This window comes from Anopheles coluzzii, chromosome 2 (genome assembly GCF_943734685.1).
Source record: "Anopheles coluzzii chromosome 2, AcolN3, whole genome shotgun sequence".
NCBI classification, from domain to species: Eukaryota; Metazoa; Arthropoda; class Insecta; order Diptera; family Culicidae; genus Anopheles; species Anopheles coluzzii.
Window position 1 is genome coordinate 57983504 of NC_064670.1, and position 21771 is coordinate 58005274.

At 34.1% G+C, this 21771-nt stretch overlaps 1 protein-coding gene across 7 annotated transcripts in view; it reads right to left on the bottom strand.

Annotated features, from left to right (window-relative positions):
- Positions 1-306: 306 nt before the first annotated feature.
- The window catches only part of LOC120950399 (homeotic protein antennapedia), a 133835-nt gene continuing 112370 nt past the window's right edge, over positions 307-21771 (bottom strand). For 6 of the 7 annotated variants that reach the window (XM_049608024.1, XM_049608023.1, XM_049608022.1 and 3 more), the window contains 3 exons: positions 13423-14831; positions 12477-12690; positions 307-3868 (listed from right to left, as the gene is read on the bottom strand). In XM_049608024.1, the coding sequence (XP_049463981.1) occupies positions 3621-3868; positions 12477-12690; positions 13423-13935 (975 nt within the window). In that variant the 5' untranslated portion in view covers positions 13936-14831 and the 3' untranslated portion in view covers positions 307-3620. The remainder of the gene's footprint in view (positions 3869-12476; positions 12691-13422; positions 14832-21771) is intronic. The other variant, XM_049608026.1, reaches the window with a different exon arrangement.

The window sequence follows — 21771 nt, forward strand, 5'->3', positions numbered from 1 at the left end:
AACGCCAGGCAAAATATTTAAGCTTAAGTCTTAGGTTGCCTAAATTCCCTCACAGCACATGCCAATGAATAGCAGAATTTCACAATGATGATTTAATTTAAATGTTTCTAGTAGTGTTATAAGACAAGGAATTAGCTAAAACTAAAAACTTTTTAAATGTAATAAAACGGACTACATAATGACTTACCTTGAATTATTATGATTTTGAGATTAAAATCTTGTTTGAGCTCAAAATGAAATTTTCAATATAGAAATGCACTCGTTCACTTTCAACCACATTGACTCGTATAAACACAAATCGGCAGATATTTTCATAGAGCATTTATAAAAGACGCAATAAGCGACTAGAGATGAAGACGAAATGAAAAAAATCTAATATTTGTTTGTTTTGCTAGCTCTGAGTCATTCGCGAAATATTTCAACTTATGAAATATTTCGTAATGGCTTCGTTATCTGAACATGATTCCGAATTTTCTTCATCTTGTTTTGTTGTAAAATAGGCGTGGTAAAGTGTGTTACACCTGCGCAGTAGGCGTGGTTCAATGATTCAACGATCTTTACGATTTCGTCGAAATGTTGCAGAATATTGTTTTCATGCTTTGAAATTTGGATTTTGTTTTTCGCATTTATTACTTTCTGGCTGCCTTCGGGACTTAGTTTTATGTACAAATTTAGTTACACATTTGTTGGTTTTTTCTTTGTTTCACTTGTTGTGCTCACGTGATAAATTTTGTGTCAATCACGGGATGGGACATGTATTTGCTGTTACTGTTTGAATTTTGTGTGTACCAGCAATAAGTAAATTACTGGACCTTCTTTGCAAGGTTGCTTTTTCTGCTCTTATGCTAAATGGTTAAATTCTGTGGACATCTAATACATCCAATTTCTTTCGGCCAACTCCTGGTAAACTGTTTCTTCCAAAATCAAGCTAAAATAATGTTGTAGATTTTGTCCCCTTTTATCATCTTGATATTTTTGCAGCAATTACATGAAGGAAAAATTGTTACGGAAACAGTTTTTACATACTTCCACTTTCATATTTCAATCAGAGATGTCACCACAATTTTCATGTCACTTGGGCGCAGCTAGTGCTACTATTTCTAAAAAAAAAGAAACAGAACGATGGCAACAAACACTTCCTAGAGTTTGTTCCGATCATCCAAGATACATATTATCATTTCGTTTTGCTTTACAGTTACACAGTCCCTTAAAGGCTAACAGTTTTTATGTTTATTTTTGTGCTTGCTTTATTTGTTTTTGTTGCTTTTTTTCAGAACGGCGATCGCAAATCAAACCACCAAATCTTGTTATATTTATAAATTACTGTTATTTTTCGGTTTGCTTTTCTACTTTCAATGTATCATTGTTTACGTATATTCGTTTTTTGGAAATTAGGCTTCTGAATGCTCCCTTATGTTTTGATTTTGATGAGTTGAACATTGTGCCAACATTAGACAGACAAGTAGAAAAGTTTAAATTCCATAATATCACAACGAAATAAATTTACCTGCAACTTACAGATTCACACATTCATGTGAGATGATAAAAACTCTAACCCATCCAATTATGTTTCCTATTATCCTGAAAACGTAATTTAAAAAAATGTATACAATCAGTGTCAAGTAAATTTTACTATTTAAATAGCACAGTAAATAGCGACTGTAAGATTTTTGTACAAAATCGTATACAACGTTACCGATTCCTTTTTCATCATTTTGGTCTCAGGCGCATAGCATAAGACGGTAAATTACCAAAATTTATTCAATGGTGCACTTATTTATAATGCACATTCATCTCGAAGGAGAATATTGACCAGATTCCATTTTCCTTAACTATTATTCCACTGGGTGTTTTATTATGTCTTTCTTAAGGAATAATTCGGATTTTTCTTGTTATTTGAGACATTTAAAATTATGTTGTCATTGTGTTTGTGTATTCACTTTAGCTTGTTACCAGTTTGTTCTACTAGTTTGTTTAATGAGCGAGTAACTAAAGCTTGTCATGATAATAAATTACGTTCATATTTCTAGATACGTCGTTCTGATACAATAACAGTAAAACATTTAATGAAGAAAAAAAAAACAAACAAACAATGAATTGCAGGGTATTGCAAATAGCTGAACAGAATACAAAAACTCATGAATTGCTGATGATTACTATGAAAACTATGATGCTGATAAAAGGAGCTTAAAAAACATAATTATTCTATTGACTTTGGTATGAGTTCATTTTGGGGGTTCTTGCTTTGAAATGTTGTTGTTTCTTCGTGGCTTAGAAAAACATGTAGTTCAAGAGAATTAGACAACATATTTCTAATGCTTTATGCTATGTACTTTGAGCCATTCTGCTTACAGAAATTCGAATCGTCGCTGTAATAGTGAATTAAAACGATGTTTGCTTTACTCAATGTCACATTTACAATATGATCATATTATTCCAATACACAGCAACTGGTTCGAATTTCACATGTTTGATTCATTGTTTTACGTAAGAGCATCACAGCTATTGATTTTTTTTTCTTTTTTACTGTGCCAATCAAAGTGAAGTTTTGAATCGAATTCATATAATTGTGATCCATGTTTTTGGTAATGCAAGTTGTTTGTTGATGTTACATGAGGACCAAGCAGACTATTTGTTTTCTCTCTTATATGTTTTCAGTTTTCGAATCAGTTTTCCAACATTATTCAGATGATGATTTTTCTGGATTCAAATTATGCGTATTTCACTTTTTTGTTCACAATAATTATGAGATAATTGTATACATTTGTCTCTTTTTGTTTAATTATAATTAGTCGCACCACAACGTTTGGATGAAAATCCATATTCCTCTAAGAGAAATGGTTGCGGTCACTGACGCAATTTTGTACATTCATATGAGTTAACCCAGTTCTTTCCTTTTTTATACTCTGATTTGACCTTTCTTTATACAATTCCATGATGATTTTTTCTATGACCTCGTTTCGACTACACATCGTCATTGGAACTACTATGTTAGAGTAGTCCATGTTTATTAGAAATCCTTGTACACACAATTTGTTTTCTTTGATAGTGTACAACCTACTAGTAACAGTTTATGTTTAATTTCTATGTAGTAATTTAACGACCTGCTGGCCATTTTGCGTGTTTATGTATGAAAGTCAATTCTTATAATTGTTTAGTTCTGTCTTTAAAATTAAGTTTGAGGTCACATAAGTTGTTTTTATTACATCGCGCATTCCTAATATTTTTCTGCCCAAAATACATTTGATTGATCGCTACATGATCCAATGAATTCATATTTGATGTGTTGCTTACTTTAGCTAGTACAACGAGATTATAAATGTATGTGATTAATTTCAAATACGAAACCATAACCACCATGTATGTAAATAAAATGATTGTATTGGAGCTCAAATAATTCGATAGGCAAAAGAATAGTAACACACACTTGAAACACACACCGTTTTGTATTCATGTCACTGCGAAGACTCAAATTTTTGATCCTAGATCGTTAATTTAATGATGGAGGAACTCGATTCCGATAATCTGCTAACACGCGGACGGCAGTTACTCCTATTTGTGTTTGGTGCGAGAAGTAATTACTGTTGCTTTGAACGATTCTCGACGGTACCGTGCCGTTTTTATGCTGGAGACTGCGGTGGTGTCATGTCATTCTCATCACCCGAGCCCGGTTCACCTTTGGTTTTGTTTTCTTTTTTCCACTTCATTCGTCGATTCTGGAACCAGATTTTGATTTGGCGTTCAGTCAAGCATAGAGCATGTGCAATTTCAATTCTTCGTCGTCGTGTTAAATAGCGATTGAAGTGAAACTCTTTCTCCAGTTCCAAGGTTTGATAACGGGTGTAAGTTTGCCGCCCACGTTTTCGTTCTAGAAGAAAAAAATACAAAAAGATAAACAATATTAGTAAAATCTTCTTGTTTAACTATTTTTCTGTAAATCAATTGAATAATGGAAATGAATGAGATGCTTTTAGTATGGCATTATAAGGACAAACAAAGGATGTTGCACTACTAAATCTTTAAATTAAGCGATGTAATAATACAAGTAATAACAATAATAATAATAAATATAACAATAAAAAAAATTATAATAAAAATTATAATAACAATAATGAAAAAATGTAATAAAAATAATAATAAATAAATAAATAATAATAATAATAAAGTTTTTGAGAGCATTAAACTAATTTTTTTTCTAACACGTTGAATTTTTACATTTATTAGGTGTTGGGAAAACATTATTTTGGTTGATACTCCAGTCTAAAATTGTACGTCTACAGTTTGTACAGTATGAGCAAAAAAAGCATCTGAAATATAAGAATAGTTCTTCTGCTTGTTATATTGCTGATTGCTTCTGATTGATTTACGTTCCGCAATCCCGAGTATGGTTAATGTTTTCAAGCATCGTGCCGCTGGCATATGATTGACTTACATCATATCGTAAAAGTGGCCCGCTGTCTTAGCATTAAAATACACGAACCGAAATTTCGCGTTCGCGAAATCAAAGATGAACTGCATATAAGAATTGTTGCGAAACAGCATCAGGGATTGCGGGCGCGGAAAATTAACAGTTAAAAGACTTACATTGGTTACACACCAATACCAAACCTAAGGATTTCTTCTTCTTTGATGCCACAACCCTTAACGGGTATCCAGCCTGTATCACTAATGGGCATGCTCTCAGAGACTATTGATTACTCATAACAGTATAATTAGTTCAACGTATGGACGACACGGTCAATACAGGGCTTGATACCAGCCGATGACGGTGATGTGAGTTGACGACTGTAACACTGGACCATCCCAGAAGAGAAGGTTTTTAGCCTTAATAATTTAAGCCTTCAAAGTTTAAACAAAACTTATAACATTTGTTGGATTGGTTTGATGTTCCTTCATATAAGCTGATATAAGCTGAATTTGGTTATTGAAGTACAAATATTGTCAGGAAAGATACAAAACAGTTTTAAACAATGTAATGAAATATAATGTAGGATGCATTACTCATTTTTGATTGAAACATATTTCTACTGAAACAGGTCTGAAGATTTTTAAGTTAATTCATCGAATGGGACTGGCCATTTTAAAATTTATTACACTTCTGTGAAAATGTTATTGACACATACCGTTTCAATATCTCAATCCACTGCCATAAAAAAATAATTAACCAATGCCAGTTAAGCGACTCATTCAGGGCTTTTCTAAATTATGCTCAATAATGCTACTATTTTTTTTGTATCCAGGCAAAAAAGCACTCTTGTTTGTTGTGTATTATTATTGATTTTGTTAGTCCAACAATTTCAAGTAATGCACATGAAAATTATTAGTTACACAAAAAAAATCGATTGACAATTCAAGTTCACGCATGTATCACATGCAATTTTGTTTCATTTGCATCAGAAACATGCTTTGTTCTATACATTCCAGAAATATTTTGACGAATAATTAAAATAGCATATAAATATGTAGAGTATGTAAAATATAAAGATTACAATTGAAATAACTTAATTTTTTTAAGGTAAAACGATGTATACGGTCTATATAGCTATTGATTTTATTTATGAACAATGACCAATATCTTTCAAACCTTAAGATGCAACATTTGCATATCTAGCGGGCTTAAGAGGAATATCACGATATATTATTTTCTGCGAATGTTACTTTTATTTCAAATATGAATGATTTAGGCATGCTATAAACTTATATAAAAATATTGAGTAAAAAATATTGTTCTTTTTTATCCTAAAAATGTTTATCTTACTTTACCGTCAATCTGTGATCCTGCTTTCTTATTGTTTAATTCAAATATCTTCTCTTTTCAATTCTTGGGAATGAGAAGTAGAAGTAGAAGTATTAGAAGAAACTGATGATGCTTGATGTTCCGTTTTTTTTTGAGAAAAACAAAATGAAGGGAAATAAGCTCTCATTCTTCACTAAGCAAGGATAGGAGTTTCACTGGTAGCGGATGGAGAAAAGTGAAAACAATCGGTTTTTGGGCTATGGTGGTGGTCATGTTTGTACTCCAGTCGGCTGTCAAATATGTTGATATGGGTCTATCATCTAGGCTCTTTGCAAACGTTTCACCGCATCGGATCCGAGCATACACGTCCTTAGAATAACGAAAAACGATAGGGGCCATTGGGATGGGCCAAGTATTGCGCTGTTGACGATGCTTATTATTCATCTCTTGTACGCAGCTTTCTTTTCACAGGATGTGAGTAGAAGAAAAATGCAGGTTTTAAGAAACCTGAGGCATTTTTTTCGATTTCGATTCGTATGCCTTTAAACGCTCGAACCTGTCAAGCTTTGAAAAAGGAAGTGTATTCCTTCGCATTGGGAAAGTATTTTTAGACTGGTCATGTTTAGTTACCCATCGATACTATATGCAAAATGTTGCTTCTTCAGTCCATAGCCTAAGAGCAAAAAAGTCCAAATAAACCATTGTGCAGCATTCACTACACAAGCGAGCATTGATTAGGCTGAATGTTGTACATATTTAAATAGTACTGAATATTGACCTGTATTTTATATATTTTGTTAACTCTTGCTATGGACAAAATTGAACTTTAGATTTGCTCTGATTTGGTCTCACATGCATTTATTTTATTACATCTATCCATTTTATCATCTTCAAAGTATAAAAAACTAAAAATTATAATTAAATGTACATTTCGTTCATTCGTTGTGTACACAATTTTGAAAACGTCATCATCTACATGCAAAAATAATCAATAATCGTTTGATCCGTATTTTATTAACAATATATACAAAATCAACCAATCCAACAAACCATTCACGAAGAAATTTGGACTAGAAACTTAAACTAAAAGCCTCTAGCAATGGCTAAGAAAATTGCAACACTTTTTTAAGCAGTTAATTATTTTCTGTAAGCTTCAGGAAGTAAAAGATAACTTTAAGTGCTACCATAGAGGAAAGGGATAATAAAGTTCACAGACCCTCAGCACACAACAAGCTCCCAGAAGCAGTCAGTACCCAGCAAGAAATGAATATTTAATAACATGATAATCGAGGACAGCGAAAGGTACCATATTATCTAGTAAGAGCATTAAATGATTAATTTTGCTGCGTTTTGTGCTGTTACCATAAACATCTCATAGGGGTAATTAAAAGGGTATTATACACTCCGTGGATTGACGCATTCACGCATGAGGCTGAGACTGAATTCAAATGCGGAAAACACAATTTTTTGATGGTATGTTTGTTGAGAAAATACGTCATGTGTCTGAGAAAATATTTATTTTATATACACAAACACTAAATGCTATTTAAATCCAGCTTTACAAGCCAGTTTTCATGAGTTTAATAAAGCTTAATCATGGATGAGATTCTTCTTATTTTTTGGCACAATTACCGTTGTTAGTAATTAAAAGAATGCCTGTATCATTAATGGGCTTAGCTATCGGTGAGTTATTAATTACACATAGTAGGATATTCAGTCCTACGAATGGGAGGCATGGTCCATATGTGATTTGAACCTATGATAGGCATGTTATTAAGACGTTTGAGTTGACTACTGTATTACGGGAACGACCCAAATGAATTGACTAGGACAGCGATCGGTTTGCCGTTCGGTTTGCTAAGCCTCGCTAGCCGCATGCGGCTCTTTGACAGCGAGATGGCGTCTCTAAAAAGTTCATATATTGCATAAAACTTTCACACATGTTTACTTCTGGTTTTACAATTTGGCCTTTCACGTGAAACTTTACGAACATTTTTGAATAATTTGGCTATTTTGGTCGCCAAGTTTGCCGGCAGCTGAACTAGGAGATTCTTCAATGTGGAGATTATTCAACTAGGAGATTCTTCAACGTTTCAATAATTCTAAAGAATAAATTGAATGTGAACCGTGAAGTAATCCACTTATTGTTGTGTCATTAAAGAAATGTTGAATACTTCAGTTGAAAGTTTTCAACACATTGTACTTTTTTGTTGACGATCATGTTGATGTATTAAAAAATGTATCCCTTTATTTATATTGATAGTTGATAAATCGTTTTCGGTTATAGTTTTATGTATTGCGTTAGTTCGTAAAACTCTCATTTTACGTTTTAAGTTTTAAGTTTTTGTCGACCCCCTAAAATTTCAATTGCTTATTTTCTGCAACAATAGTTTTCTATTCCAACACTAATCAGGAAAAAAGGGTGATCGCTACTTCCCACGCTTATATTACCGTCAAAACCATACCAACAGCAAAATTTATAGAGCAATCAAGTATTTATTGCATCACGAACAATACAAATTAGCTGTATCTGACGCTAATATAAACGGCACCTTCTAAATAATATAAACTAATAATTTAGAGGCTAATATTAACACCACCATTTGCTACACCGTAAAATGGTCAAATATATGTCTAGTTTTACTTATTTTGCACAATACTACCGTTGGATATAAATCAAATTTCACTAACAAGCACAAAAAGTTCTCTAAACAGCATTTACCTAAATTTTTGGGGTTTAAAAACTAAATGATCCCAAACTGAAAACAAAAACATTAAAAACACAATTTACAAAAGATTGTCTGAAAATGATCCATCACACTGAGCAACTGAAAGAATCGATTCAAACTACACAAAACGTTAATATGAAACAAATGTTTCATTTTTTTTATTCCTGAGGATAAATCATTGAGCATGACGTTATCATTACAATTTGCTGTGAATAATCACAACGTCTCGATTACGTGTAGCCGTTACGCAAATAAAATAATACATTTTAAACATAAGTTTTAATAAATTTGAGTTAAATTGCAGTTTTGATATTGCTGTCTATGCGATTGTGTAAACTTTTGATTTTACATGATACAACTGAAAAAGAGACGTAATTTAATGTCAAAAGAGTATGCTCCATTATATTATATTATGTTATAATATATTGGAATGGTTATATGATAGTTATATGATATTATAGACTCTTGGATGCAAAGCAATGATGAGGTAAGAAGAATCTTACCTTGTACATAGGCTTGAAAATGGAACACTTTGGCATGGAATGCCAAAAGGAAGACTTTCACAGTTTATTTTTTATTTTTTATTTTTCTTTTTACTTTCAAGGATCAAAAACGTTTTGATATATGATATTTAGTTTCTATCTTCTTTTCCGATACCTATTCTGCAGTACTCAATGTATACAGTTTGTGTCAGTGAAAAATATTAAAAAGTGTATAAGCCTTGTTGTACAAGGCTTGTTGGATGAACAATATAATATAAACTATAACGTAAGTTAAAGGAAAGATTGGATACACTCTTTCTACCGTTTTTTTTGAATGCCCGTTTTTCCGACGCATGAACGCAAACGGAAGTGATGCTTCACACACTTCAACGCATACATGTTCGCTTTCTTCGTCCATAAACGACGCCGGTGGTAACATTTATCAACATCGGAAACACAATCAAAAGAGATTTTTCATCAAATTTCCTCCTACACATAGGAAAGAATCGGTGTCATGTGCGGATTGGGTTTGCTTATCTTTGTTGAATACTACACGCTGATGAACTAAGAAAATTCAAGACATGATTCCTAACGTCCAAATAAATTATTTGCACTTGTAAGAAAAAGGATGGTAAGCAGAATGTAGATCACATTGCAAAAGAAAATGAATTATTTTAAGGGTTCACTTTGCGGGGTTTCAGATTGTATGTGCAAGACTACAATTTCACAAGGTGCAAAAGGTTCTGGGTAATCATGATGTGCACGGATAGGAACCATCATCAGGAGTGCATCGAGTGTTACCCACCAGCTTGATTGCTTCGGTATCACCTGATGGCGTTTTAAGACTCTCGGTTTAAGATACCCTTTTTGCTTCCACAACGCATGTAGGAGTCCAACTCATTTTGAAAATGAGGATAAGTTACATTAAAATGACGTATGAAGGTGTACAAAGGTAATCTTACAATGTATGGTCGGGATTATGTCATAGTAGTCTTCGCAAAGATGACCCAAGAGGCCACTTTTCTCAAACTCATGAATTGTTGTTATCATATTATATCAATAAATAAAACAGCATCGAATATTATAGCAAATTACCATACCGTCTTTGAAACTAGAGCCTATGGTTAACTTTACGTGTGGCTAATATCTGTTATTTTCTTTCAGCTTTACTTCTGCAATGTGTGTATTATACCTGATTGAATGCAACAGTGTTTTATACGTGTAAATAGCAAGTAATTTGCGATAGCCAACTTGAAAGGCTGTAAATTACGCCATAAATTGTATTGAAAATGAGCATACAAAATTGAATGTATTCCGCATTTGAGAGCAATACCCTTGTCAACTTTGTTGGCAAGAACCAACTGAACCAAAGAAGAACCAAAATGGAACAAACAGAAACAAAAAGGGAATTATAGAAAGTCAAACTGGTACTACGCATTTTCTTCAAGCTTAAAATGCAAAACTGGGTGAAAAATTTGCATTGATCCGGTAAAAGTAGAGCACGCATCGCATTGTCAGTCAGACGTAGGATATCGCAGCATGCAAAAAAGGTCGATGGGACATCCCACCGAGCTGGCAGTCGTAACTTCAAATAACATAACCTAAGGTCGTACATACTAGAATGACCGAACATTGTTTCAAGAAACAATTGCTCAATCATATCCTGCTGGTTTGTTGGAAAGGATTTTCCTTAACATATTAAAAGAAAGTAACGGATCGAACATGCCACTGGTAAGCTACAATGTCGAACATGCAACAAAAAGTTTAAAATCTCCGAAGTTATACAGCAAAACATTTGAATAATGTCTTTGTAATCTTGAATTATGCTTATTGTAATTTAGCTTGACAAAATTATTATACAGTGAAATCTCTCTAAGGTGAATTTTTAAAGAACAGTCAGCTTAGAGAGATATTCATTGAAGAAAACTATAAAGTATCGAAGAAACCGTGGGAAAAACCTGACTTCCTTTGATCAATATTTTTGTGAACTGTCATGCAAAAAATCACCTTGCCAAATCGCATATGCAACTAAAATCATCTTGAATAGAATTAAAATGTATGGAATATGACGGGACCTTCAATGTTTAACTTCAATAATTCATCTTGAAGAGACTCCATCTTAGAAGGATTTCACTATATATGTTTTTGTTGTATTTTAGACAAACACTTCATGCACTGTAGAACTAAAGAAAGTTATACATGTTCTTATTTGTTTTATTGAAAATGGCGTAATTTCGATTTCGAAAGTATTTTAGCAATTGACAATGATTGCTATCATTAAAAAAATGTTTTACGTGTTGTATTGTGGTTTCTAATGACCAAAAAATCAAGACATTGTTTTAAACATTTTGGTTTAACAAAATGGCAGACCAAAGTCTTTAGAATCCTTTGCATAGTTTTTCACACATTCGAATCAACTAAGTATCTTGCTTGATGATTGATGTTGAAATTATTTGTTTCATTTCAGGTGAAACGCTCCTCCTAGTGAATGCCTTGCGCCCAATAACGACTCTAGGAACGAGAATTATCATTAATGTATTTGGAGTATACCGGTGCAATGAAATTAAAACCTGTCAATCAAAAACCATCAGTGCCTTCACAACAAAATACATAATAACTACTTGGTACGCAGTCACTCTACACAAGCTGCCTAATGATCATGTACATTCTTGGTAGTGGGGCAAATCGAGGCTGAAGAAGATGGACGATTGTGAAGCATAAAATTAAAAAATCATTAGGAGGCCATTTTGACACAATACATTTGACGCATACACGACATTACGACTGGTTTAATGATTGAGCTGAAAATTGACTTCAGCTAGATAGCTCAAAATGGCTCAACCCTTGTGGAAGGATTGTAATCGAAAAATAATTCGACTGATCATGTGTTGGCGTTTACTTGTTTCCCAAAAGAATCCCCTATTTTCCAATTATGTATTTTGACGTCAGGGAAACACATACATTTCATTATAGTAAGTTTCCCTGACTAGTATTATAAAAAATCTAAAAAAATATATAATCAGACGAGAAATTTAGCGTACATATCGTACTTCAAACATTTCATAATCGTACTTCAAACATTTAAGTATGAGAAAAGAGGGTTCACAGTGAAAAAAAATCAGATATTTCTATTACAGCCACAGATTTTCTTTTTGTTGACATAACGACCTACGCAGTCATGCCGGCCGATATCGGTTTTCGAGATTTATTTAGGTCAAACAGCCGGGCATGAGACTTGAACCCACGACGTGTATGTTGAAAATTCGTTCGAGTTGATGTACCATGGGACTGCCCCAAGAAATAGATCATGCAAACCTTTTCCCTAAACCTTATCGTTGTGGGAGCTATTTATGAGCCTTACGAGATATGCAATGTCCAGCATCAAATCGCAGAAGTACGATTCTGATTCCATATAAAAATACAGCAAATGTAGATATACATCATAATTACAGACAATGAAAAAAAAATACAAAAACTATAGTACTTACATTAAAACTTTAAAAAATATCACCCATTTTGTTAGCTTACCGAACTGGCTCCTCATCCAAGGATATAAAGGCGACTGAAGACCAGAGCTAGCATTTTGGCTATTTGGCGGAGCTTGTTGTCCTTGATGGAGTGGAGGAGGTTGCTGATGCATCATATTTGGCTGCTGCTGTGTTACACCCGGTGGACCTCCGCCCGCGTTCGTATACATTGCCATGTGTTGTGGGGTTTGATGTACTTGTTCAGGATAGCATTCCTGGGAAACCAAACAACAATCATATGAAAAGTTATGCAGCAAACATAACAACTGCTCTATACAAACAATTTGCTTACTTGATCGTACTATGTCATTAACACATATTACAATTATAAGTGTAAACGCTTATTAAAAAATATTTGGAAGTTAAACAGTTATAAATTTATATGGTATGTAAAATATGGATGAATGGCAGATTTTGCGTTAAGTCCAGAGTGCAAAACTTCAGTAATTCGAAAAATATCGAAATCAATGTTATCAAAAACATTAGTTTGGTTTTCCGGTTTATTTAGTTGTTTTATACTTTTGATTCAAAACTAGTATTTGATATACAAATTAGTATTGGAGTACCAGCTATTACTCAATTATTAGTTTAGGAAGATAGTACTTGATACACTGCTTTCCGGATTAGTTCCCAGTGAGAAACAGCATTATTCAACAATCGCGGGATGTTTTTTAACACTCCGAATGTCACAAATAATGACAGCTGGGCAAAAACATCTTGAAAGTGTTTAATAATGTTATTTCTATCGATAACATATTCGGAAAACGGTCTAAGAAGAGTGGTAGGACGAGAATAATTAGACACGATATGGCGTAAAAAATAACTAGCAAAGATGTTTCGTTAATAAATGAAAACATAACATCTTAAACAAACAAACAAGGCATTTGCAATAACAACCTGGATTACTTTTCAAAATACCGATTCATTCAATTGCCTGTTCAATTTACCTGTCCTTGCGAGTGACCCATGTGGTGCTGAGGTATTGTCATTTGTGCTGTGCCCATATGATGCCCCATCTGATCCAGCGGAGGAGACCCATTCTCGGTCCCATACGTACCAAGCCCATTTGGACCGTTGCCAACGGCAGCCTGTAATTTACAGCTCGCATAAACGATAGGTTGCTGTTGCTGGGGTTGTACTTGCGTCTGCTGTAACGGATTGCCGTTGGATTGAGGAGGTATCACGCCACCCACCTGACTTGACGGACTGTCTGCCCTCGCGTATCCCGCTGGATCCATCGTTTGTTGATAGTAGCCCATTCGATCGTAGGGAGGAAACCTCGGATATGGTGGCATGTTTGCCTGGTTCGCGTGGGCTTGGTTATGATGACTGTACATCTGTTGACTCGTGTCCAGGCCGTCCACCCCCGTCCCCGGGTAGTGGCCGTGCATATCTGAGTTCATATAGGAATTTGTGAAGTATGATGTCATACTTTCACAGTTATTTGTACTCATAGTCATGGTGAATGTTTAGCTTTTGTCTTTGGATTGATCTGACTGATTGAGAAATTTGCAGGTGAATATGACAGTAACGATTATTTGACCAGACAACTTAGCTCCGTTAGCTACACCAATGTGTGTGTCGCATTGGGCAAATGAGTATCATAAATCCATGAATTTATGTGGAATTTGATGTTTAATTTCTTGCTCACAATTGGTAGCATAAAATACAAAAAGATATCACATGAAAATGCGTAGCTATACAGTCGTCGCTTTGGTTTTGGGGCCACCGAATCCTATCGAACAACACTGATGCCTTCGTGGATGTTCCAAGAGAGAACTGGCTACTAATGGATTGTGTTTTCGATCACCAACTATGTCATTGAATGGTGTTTGCGATGTTCCAATCATATGATTCAAGAATCGACGCGATATCGCCAAGAGCACTTATAGATGATTTTGTATCGCTGTAGCGAAATATATCGTAACGTAAATGTATCGTAACACGTTCAAAAGGTGAGGACTTTTTCAGCTATCTTTAGCTAAACGCATATACAATGGTAATCAAAAGCAACCTGAACCTTTTGTAGCTGTACCAAAATGAATTCGTGGATACGCAAATATTAGAGTGATTATCAGAGCATAACTGGTTGTTCGTTTCGCAATTTTATGTTGTTGTAATTCGTTCGATCAGATGGATAAAGTTGTAGTCATGTTTTATTGTTGATCTGCTATGTGCTTGCCAAATGACGATGCTCTTTGGCTTTGGAGCTATGGATAGAAGGCGAGCAGCAAACAAAAATACAATCGACGAAACTTAAATTCAAGCTTCAAAGCACTAATTTAAGTCAGGTCATCAAAACACATTTATACATAGCATACTACTATGTATAAGCTGTAGTGTGGATTATTGAGTTCTGAAAAGAAAAATAAACGGGAAAAATTAGTACAAAATATAACACATATTTTAAAATATAGAATATTTCTTAAATAATTTGCTTATAATACCAGACATCAGCTTGGATTAGCCTTTGATAAAATTCGTTTTTTCTTTGTAGTACATTGGAAAATACGCCCGAACGTTTAATTCCGATGTGACACACTTAATTGTTTTAGATCTACTTATTATTTAAGCAAAAGTCCAACGTATTAATTAGTATAATTAAGTATTTCCCTCCACGCATTGAAGGCTCTTGAACAAGGATAGTAAAATGATGTAATGTAGAGATGACTGAACAAAGCAAAGAACATGGTTCTTCAAATAACGACTGTAATAGAGAAAAACGATTGGATGTATGAATTATTGCTCTATACAAGATATATTTAATATTTTTTATTTATTCCTACTAGTTTTTTATTTAATCAGAATATTCAAAGCTACATTGAACTCAACTAGGCCAACAATCCAGGGCAACTGACTGGCGGAATGTTTTGTTTTACTAAAGAGGGTATGTGGCATTTACAGCTGACTACCGTGTTTTCTGCGAAAGGAAACAGTCGAATAAGTACATATACTACGCTCATCTATTACAAAAGTTTTGTTTGATTTCTTCTCAAGTGTTACGCATGTTAAAAAACGTGACATTGGCCAACGTAATGATTAAGAGACATGTCTACTTTAGCCCATTAACCGTGCAGTGAGCTTCTCCCTGTACTGCTAGCTCCGACCTCTACTTAAATGTACTTAAACATTCTTGCCGATGGTTATAGTCTTAGTCATGTATGCAAGACGACTCAACGAAGTAGTTCGAGCTTCGTCGTGTGAAATTGTCTACTTTTTTCATGAATTGAAAAATGTATAAAAAAAATAAATTCCGTAAAACAAAATCATACAGGGTAATTTGCCATTTGTGGCCCTCGCCCTATTATTGCATACTGCGTATACATTGTTGTTTATCCAAATAACAATAAAACATTAATGAAAACCAGCATTTTTCGTGAAAATTGAGCATTTGTATCTACTTTTTTTTTATTAAAGAGTCCTTAAGTATTAAGTAATTTTTAGAAGTTTTTAAAATATGAAAATATGAAAATATTTCGACTCATTTCTTTCACAATGAATGGATTTGTACACTAAGAATCGTTTAATTTGGTTGAAATAGAACAAATATAGTTAATTCTCACGATTAGGTAGCAAAAATTTTGATTTTTTGTAGAAAAAAAAACACTTATGCTTGCTTCGATCCTATGTTATTGCACAGCCCAAAGTCTTCTGTGCCATCATACATGTTTTGCGGAATTCTGGCTTAATCCAAAGACAAACGTGTAATGTAACAGCGTTTTGTAATGTGCTAAACACTATTCGATAAGGTACGCTCAGACACGGCATATCTTTCTTCGTGAATCTTTCCCCTTCCACCAGAAACAAGTGTCAAAAAAAGATTCGCCAATATTTATGCGTTCACATGCCACGAATCTTAGCAGGATACAATTTTCGTAATTTAACAAAATAATTCCTATAACACCGGTTCTTGTAGTAAGAAATGCACAATATACAACCGTTAGAACGTTTAAGACCAGGAAACAATCAAAAACTACTGTTTAAAGATGAAAAAACACGATGTTTCTCTCGGCCCGTCAAAAGATTGCAAGCAAATATGTTTTTAATCCATCTAGCGATGGATAGCTTGAATGGCTTGAAAAAGATTTACCACAGTCTGCTTGACTCATTTGCCCCTAGCTCAGTGAAAAAGTGTGTTTGACAGATATTTTCTAGCAGAATATGCCGTGTTTGAACGCGACTATAGAAAAATATAAACTTTAGGAATCTTTTTAGTATATTTCAATGTATTGGAAAGTGTACGATATCTGACTATACAGTGTGTAATAAAATAATTGTGAATTTTTGCTAAGAGTGCAACTATTGGATTTTAGAATACATTTAAACTTTGTTTTGTTTTGCTTTGTTTTGACGGAAGGATTGCTGCTTGAAAACTCGTGTCAAAATTGCAGTTTTCCATAGTAACGTAAAATTCGAGCAGAGTTTGGCGAATCATTTTCGTGAAATCCTGCTGTAGGCTGGATGGCACGAATCTTTGTTTGTTATTTTTTGATTGGTGCAAAGAAAACTGTGCATTTTGATATTTAAACTTAGTTTTGGCATTCCTGTGCATTCATTTAAAGATTTCTAGTGATTTGCATACGGTAATAATGAGTGTTAATGTGTATACGTTCACAAAATCATCATTTTAGAATCCATATAAGAATCGTGCCATGGAAACGCGAAACGGATTTCGAAAAATTCGCCATCGAACAATCGTTTCGTGCAATGTTACCTATTTACCTACTATGATATCTACTTTCTCCGATCTGAAGATTCTTGCAGTAGTCTATTACATTTAACATATTCTTACATCATACATCACATCAAACGAGATTGCATATTTCTGCTCCTTTACAAGAATATAAAATAACCTTTTAAAATAAAACATCCGACATCTAAGACAAAGCACACCCGCATTTCAGAATGTATGACACACGTCATGCAGTATATCTTTACACACGTCGTTCTTGTTTTTACCTTTAAATTAAAATCTTATGGGTACGATATGGGCAGCAATTTAATAATACCAGAGCAATAATGTTCCTTGTCACATGTAATTGAATTTAATTAAATTTAAAGTAAGTGTAACTATGCTGGCCCTTGTGGGTTGTAAGCATAAGTCTTATTCCATTATAAGCCAAATGAATGTAGTTTATTAACTTGTTGTGAAGCTTCATCAAGTATAATTTTTGCCATTTATATTACAGTTTTCGAATTCACATTTGGACCAATTGAATATTGCCACTGAAATTATAAACTGTCTATATAAATACCATGTTAAAAAAAATCGCCTAATAAAATGATAAAAAAATCATACTATAAATGAATACTATCAATTACATGAAACAGTCGTCAACTCGTGTGTTCAGTCCTAGAAGAGACCGTCCCCCGGTAGCAAGGGCTGTCTATTCGACGGCGTAAATGATGTACAGGTCAGCATGTCCGCGTAGGATGTTATGCCAAATAGAAGAAGAAGAAGATATATAAAGCCCTTCAGTACAACATATCTTACAAATGAAATGCATTTTTGTTGTGACATTTTTAGAGAAATCCAAAATTTTCCTATCTTACCGTTAATATACAAATGCTTCACAATTATTAACTAATACAACACCCTTTTACCCCATGATTTGCGTAACTAACTATGTAGATAGCGCTATTGTTAAGTGTGCAGTAGTTGCTTTATCGCCTTAAGATGGCGCTGCTGTCGTATTGTGGCTTAATTAAGGTGTAAATCAAATTGCCTATATTTTGGCGCATTGCAATCCTAAACACCGACTGTGCAGTAATGTCGCCGACATTCAAGCGATAGTACCTGCTGCAAACTCAAAGTGAATATGTAAATATATGGAGAACAAAATATGTGTAGGAACGTGGTCCCGTCAAGTAGAACGATTTTACGAGATGCAAAAAGATCGTTACAGGCAGTTTGACATTTTTCGATTCAAATTTTGAATGTTGTTATCAAAGTGGGTATAGGGACTTGGTTGACTTATAACTTTGGCGGTAACGCCTTATTGAATATGCGTATGACACGAGTGTATTCGCTTGTGATACGATTTAACACACGCTACGACACTCAAACCGCACCGCCGTTGGAATTTACATGCATACTTCAACAAATAGTTGAATCCAAGGACTGTGTAGGAACGAGGTCAAATATTAGCCAAAATTAGTTTGGCCATTTTGGCTGTTATTTGATAGCAGAGGGTCATAGAAAATTCATCATACCCTCAAACATTTACTATTACTAGAGGCATACATACTCTTCCTGTAAAATTTATGAAAGAATTAACAATTTTCTTGCAATTACCAGCCCGTGTCACTATTAAAACTAAAATTTAAAATTTGAATCGAAAAGGGCCAAAGGGATACCCTTCCTTCTGTTTGATTTCAATCTTCCCTTATCCTCTTTCCGATCCCGCCTCAGAATCCCGAGCTGCCTTAGTTTTTGTTAGGTTAGGAACAAAGGTAAAAAATATTATTTATCACGTGAACGTTCATTCGCAATACAGTCAGAATTCAATAGTTGAACGGTTTTTAATCGGTATGCTTTTTAGTTGAATGCTCAATAGTTGGCTGACAGTTAAATTAAAATAGATGCGTTTGTATAAAAAAACCCGGTTTTGGAAAAAAAATCACAAAAATATCATGACTTGTCGAGAAATTTTCAGATTTTTTTGTATTATAATGTGCACTGATTTTACAACAATCAACTGACAGAAGGCAGAAGACCGATGTCTGTAGAACTGAAGGCGGAAGAACTGAAGACGCAAGAACTGAAGGTTGAAGACTAAAGGTGAAACGCTAAAGATGTTGCCTAAGCAACTATCCAAAGCAGAATGGTTCTTTATTGTGACACTTCATAAGATCGTACAGTTGTCATTATTATGGTCGTAATCCGTTCATAATAATTTGATACTATGGTCATGTCAGTCACTATGGTCGGGTCAGGAATGTGTCAACTAAAAAGCACATTTTCAATAGTTGGCAGTGAATTGAATTTTAACTTGTAGAGTCTGTGAATCGTTACACAATTCTAAAATCAGTAAAACTAAAGATCGGTTGGCCTGGTTTCCTGAAAAGTAAGCATTGCGCAGATTAAAATCCAATTTTCTTGGTTTTGCGCAAACAGGTATTCCTTGAAATACGCCATACTCGACAGAAGCGATTTCGTTTTACGCGATATTCTAAATTTGGCTGTTCTTTGAGCAAATTGAACTGATTTGACACATCATTTATCAACTACAATTAAATTCCATTTTATTTAGATTTTTAAAACTATTTCAAAAGGTGCAACATTTTCATCTTCATTTGACATTAGATCAAATAATTAATTTAATGACTAAAACCTGCTATTTCCAGCAAAATTATATAAAATTTTATAAAATTTGACCGAGAACCTCGAAATTTGACATACGCTAATATTCGAAATACTCCGGTCCGTATTGTCCGGTATTGTCTCCGGTCCGCATCAATACCGTAAATCGAAAAATACTTGTAATACTTGTTTTTTTCTTTTTAAAAATGATCATGAATGCATGCGCTCATTTTGTAGACTCTTATTATATTGTGATATTTCAAATGAACCATACCATTCTGTTTCTGTGAACTGTTTCTTTCATTTTTTAGCGGGAACTGAATGAACCGCACGGTTCTATTTCATTTGAGATACCTCTACTCGATATGTCTGGTTGTACGGTTTGAAATAAATAGAAAAACTATTTTTTACATTCTAGAATCATGTAATTAGTTGACAAACAAGATGACTAACGTCTGATAAAAAATTCATGCAAATACGACAAGCAAATAAAAAAACACTCTTTTGAATCCGCATAATTGCAATCTCCCATACAAAATATATGGTCCTAGCCGAATAAACGGTCATAGAACAACGTGTATTTTTTGGTCGTAGACACTACAGTTAATGAACCATGCACGGGCCTCAGGCAAACGCGATAAGACTCCACCTAATACGTTTTGATTGTCATACAGTCAAATATTTATGCTGGTATTACTTCGAGCAACAGGTGATTTGATCTTAATTCGAAATGATAAGACTTTAGCTATCTTTTTTAAACACTTTATTCGATTGGTAAACAATATTTTCTTGTGTTTAAAAAATCGCTAGCTTTAGCCGGGTGTTTCAATGGAATGCCGGGTCAAATGCTTAACCAGCGATCAGAGAAGTGCGACTCTCGAGCCGCATGAGGCTCTTTGATTTCGAAATGATCGTTTAAATATTTCATTTACATTGCATACAATTTTTGGTTTGGCTTATTTATTTGGCTCTTCGCATGGAACTCTACGAACATTTTGTGTAGAATTTGGCTTATTCGGCCGTCCCCTGACTTAGACGATACTGCTAAACCACTTGGGCCGGATAAGCGAGACAAGTGCGAGTGTAGACATTCGTCTTCCTCCAAGTAAATGAAGTATGTAAATAGAAATATCCAGAAATGTTACCATAGAACAAATATTATATATATGTTTATGTTCCGAAATATGTTCATAGACCCGGGCCTAACGTGGATTGCAACGGATCAGATGTGAAATATTATAAAAATATTTCAAATTTCGAGCAATTTTCAATTTTATAGTTAATGGTTGAAAACGACCGTTACTATAGAAATATTTCAACACTTTCCTATAAAAACTTGCCGACGTGAAATTGTGTTGTATATTATAGCAAACATACATAAATATCAAACGGGCGGTCCCATGATACAGTCTTCAATTCGATTGACTCAATTACATGCCCCGTAGAAAGGATTGAATATCTGGCTGCAGTAGTAATGAATTAAGTTTCGAAAGCTTGTATAGGTTGCCATGTTCGCGTAAGACGTTACGTCAAATAAAAGAATTATAGCAAACTACATCCAGGATGAAGCGTTTTTTTTAGTATGCGCAAGCGGTATAATTTGTGGAAAGTGTGGATTTATAGTAAATGTAATATGGGCCTGATCGGGAACGAAAATCGATAACGGAGTGGATAATTTAGTCGATCGGTTAGCAAATTTCCAATGTTATCCAATTGCGTTTTCTCAATCATAATCTTCGCTAACCGATCGATTTGGCAGTGGAGTGGAATGGTGTTTGCCACCATAGCAACGTGGTTAAAATGTCGAGCAGTTGAAAACTTCATATAAAAACATCATTTCAGTCGGATAGCCACATCTACTTCTCTACCCCAGTTGATGTATCAATATACCAGTGGAAAACTAAATTATATCAAAAAAAATGTTTATCAGCTCGTAAAAAGGATGTTTTATCGCTGTTTGAGTTATTTGAGATGTTTTTTCACTCTATTTAGC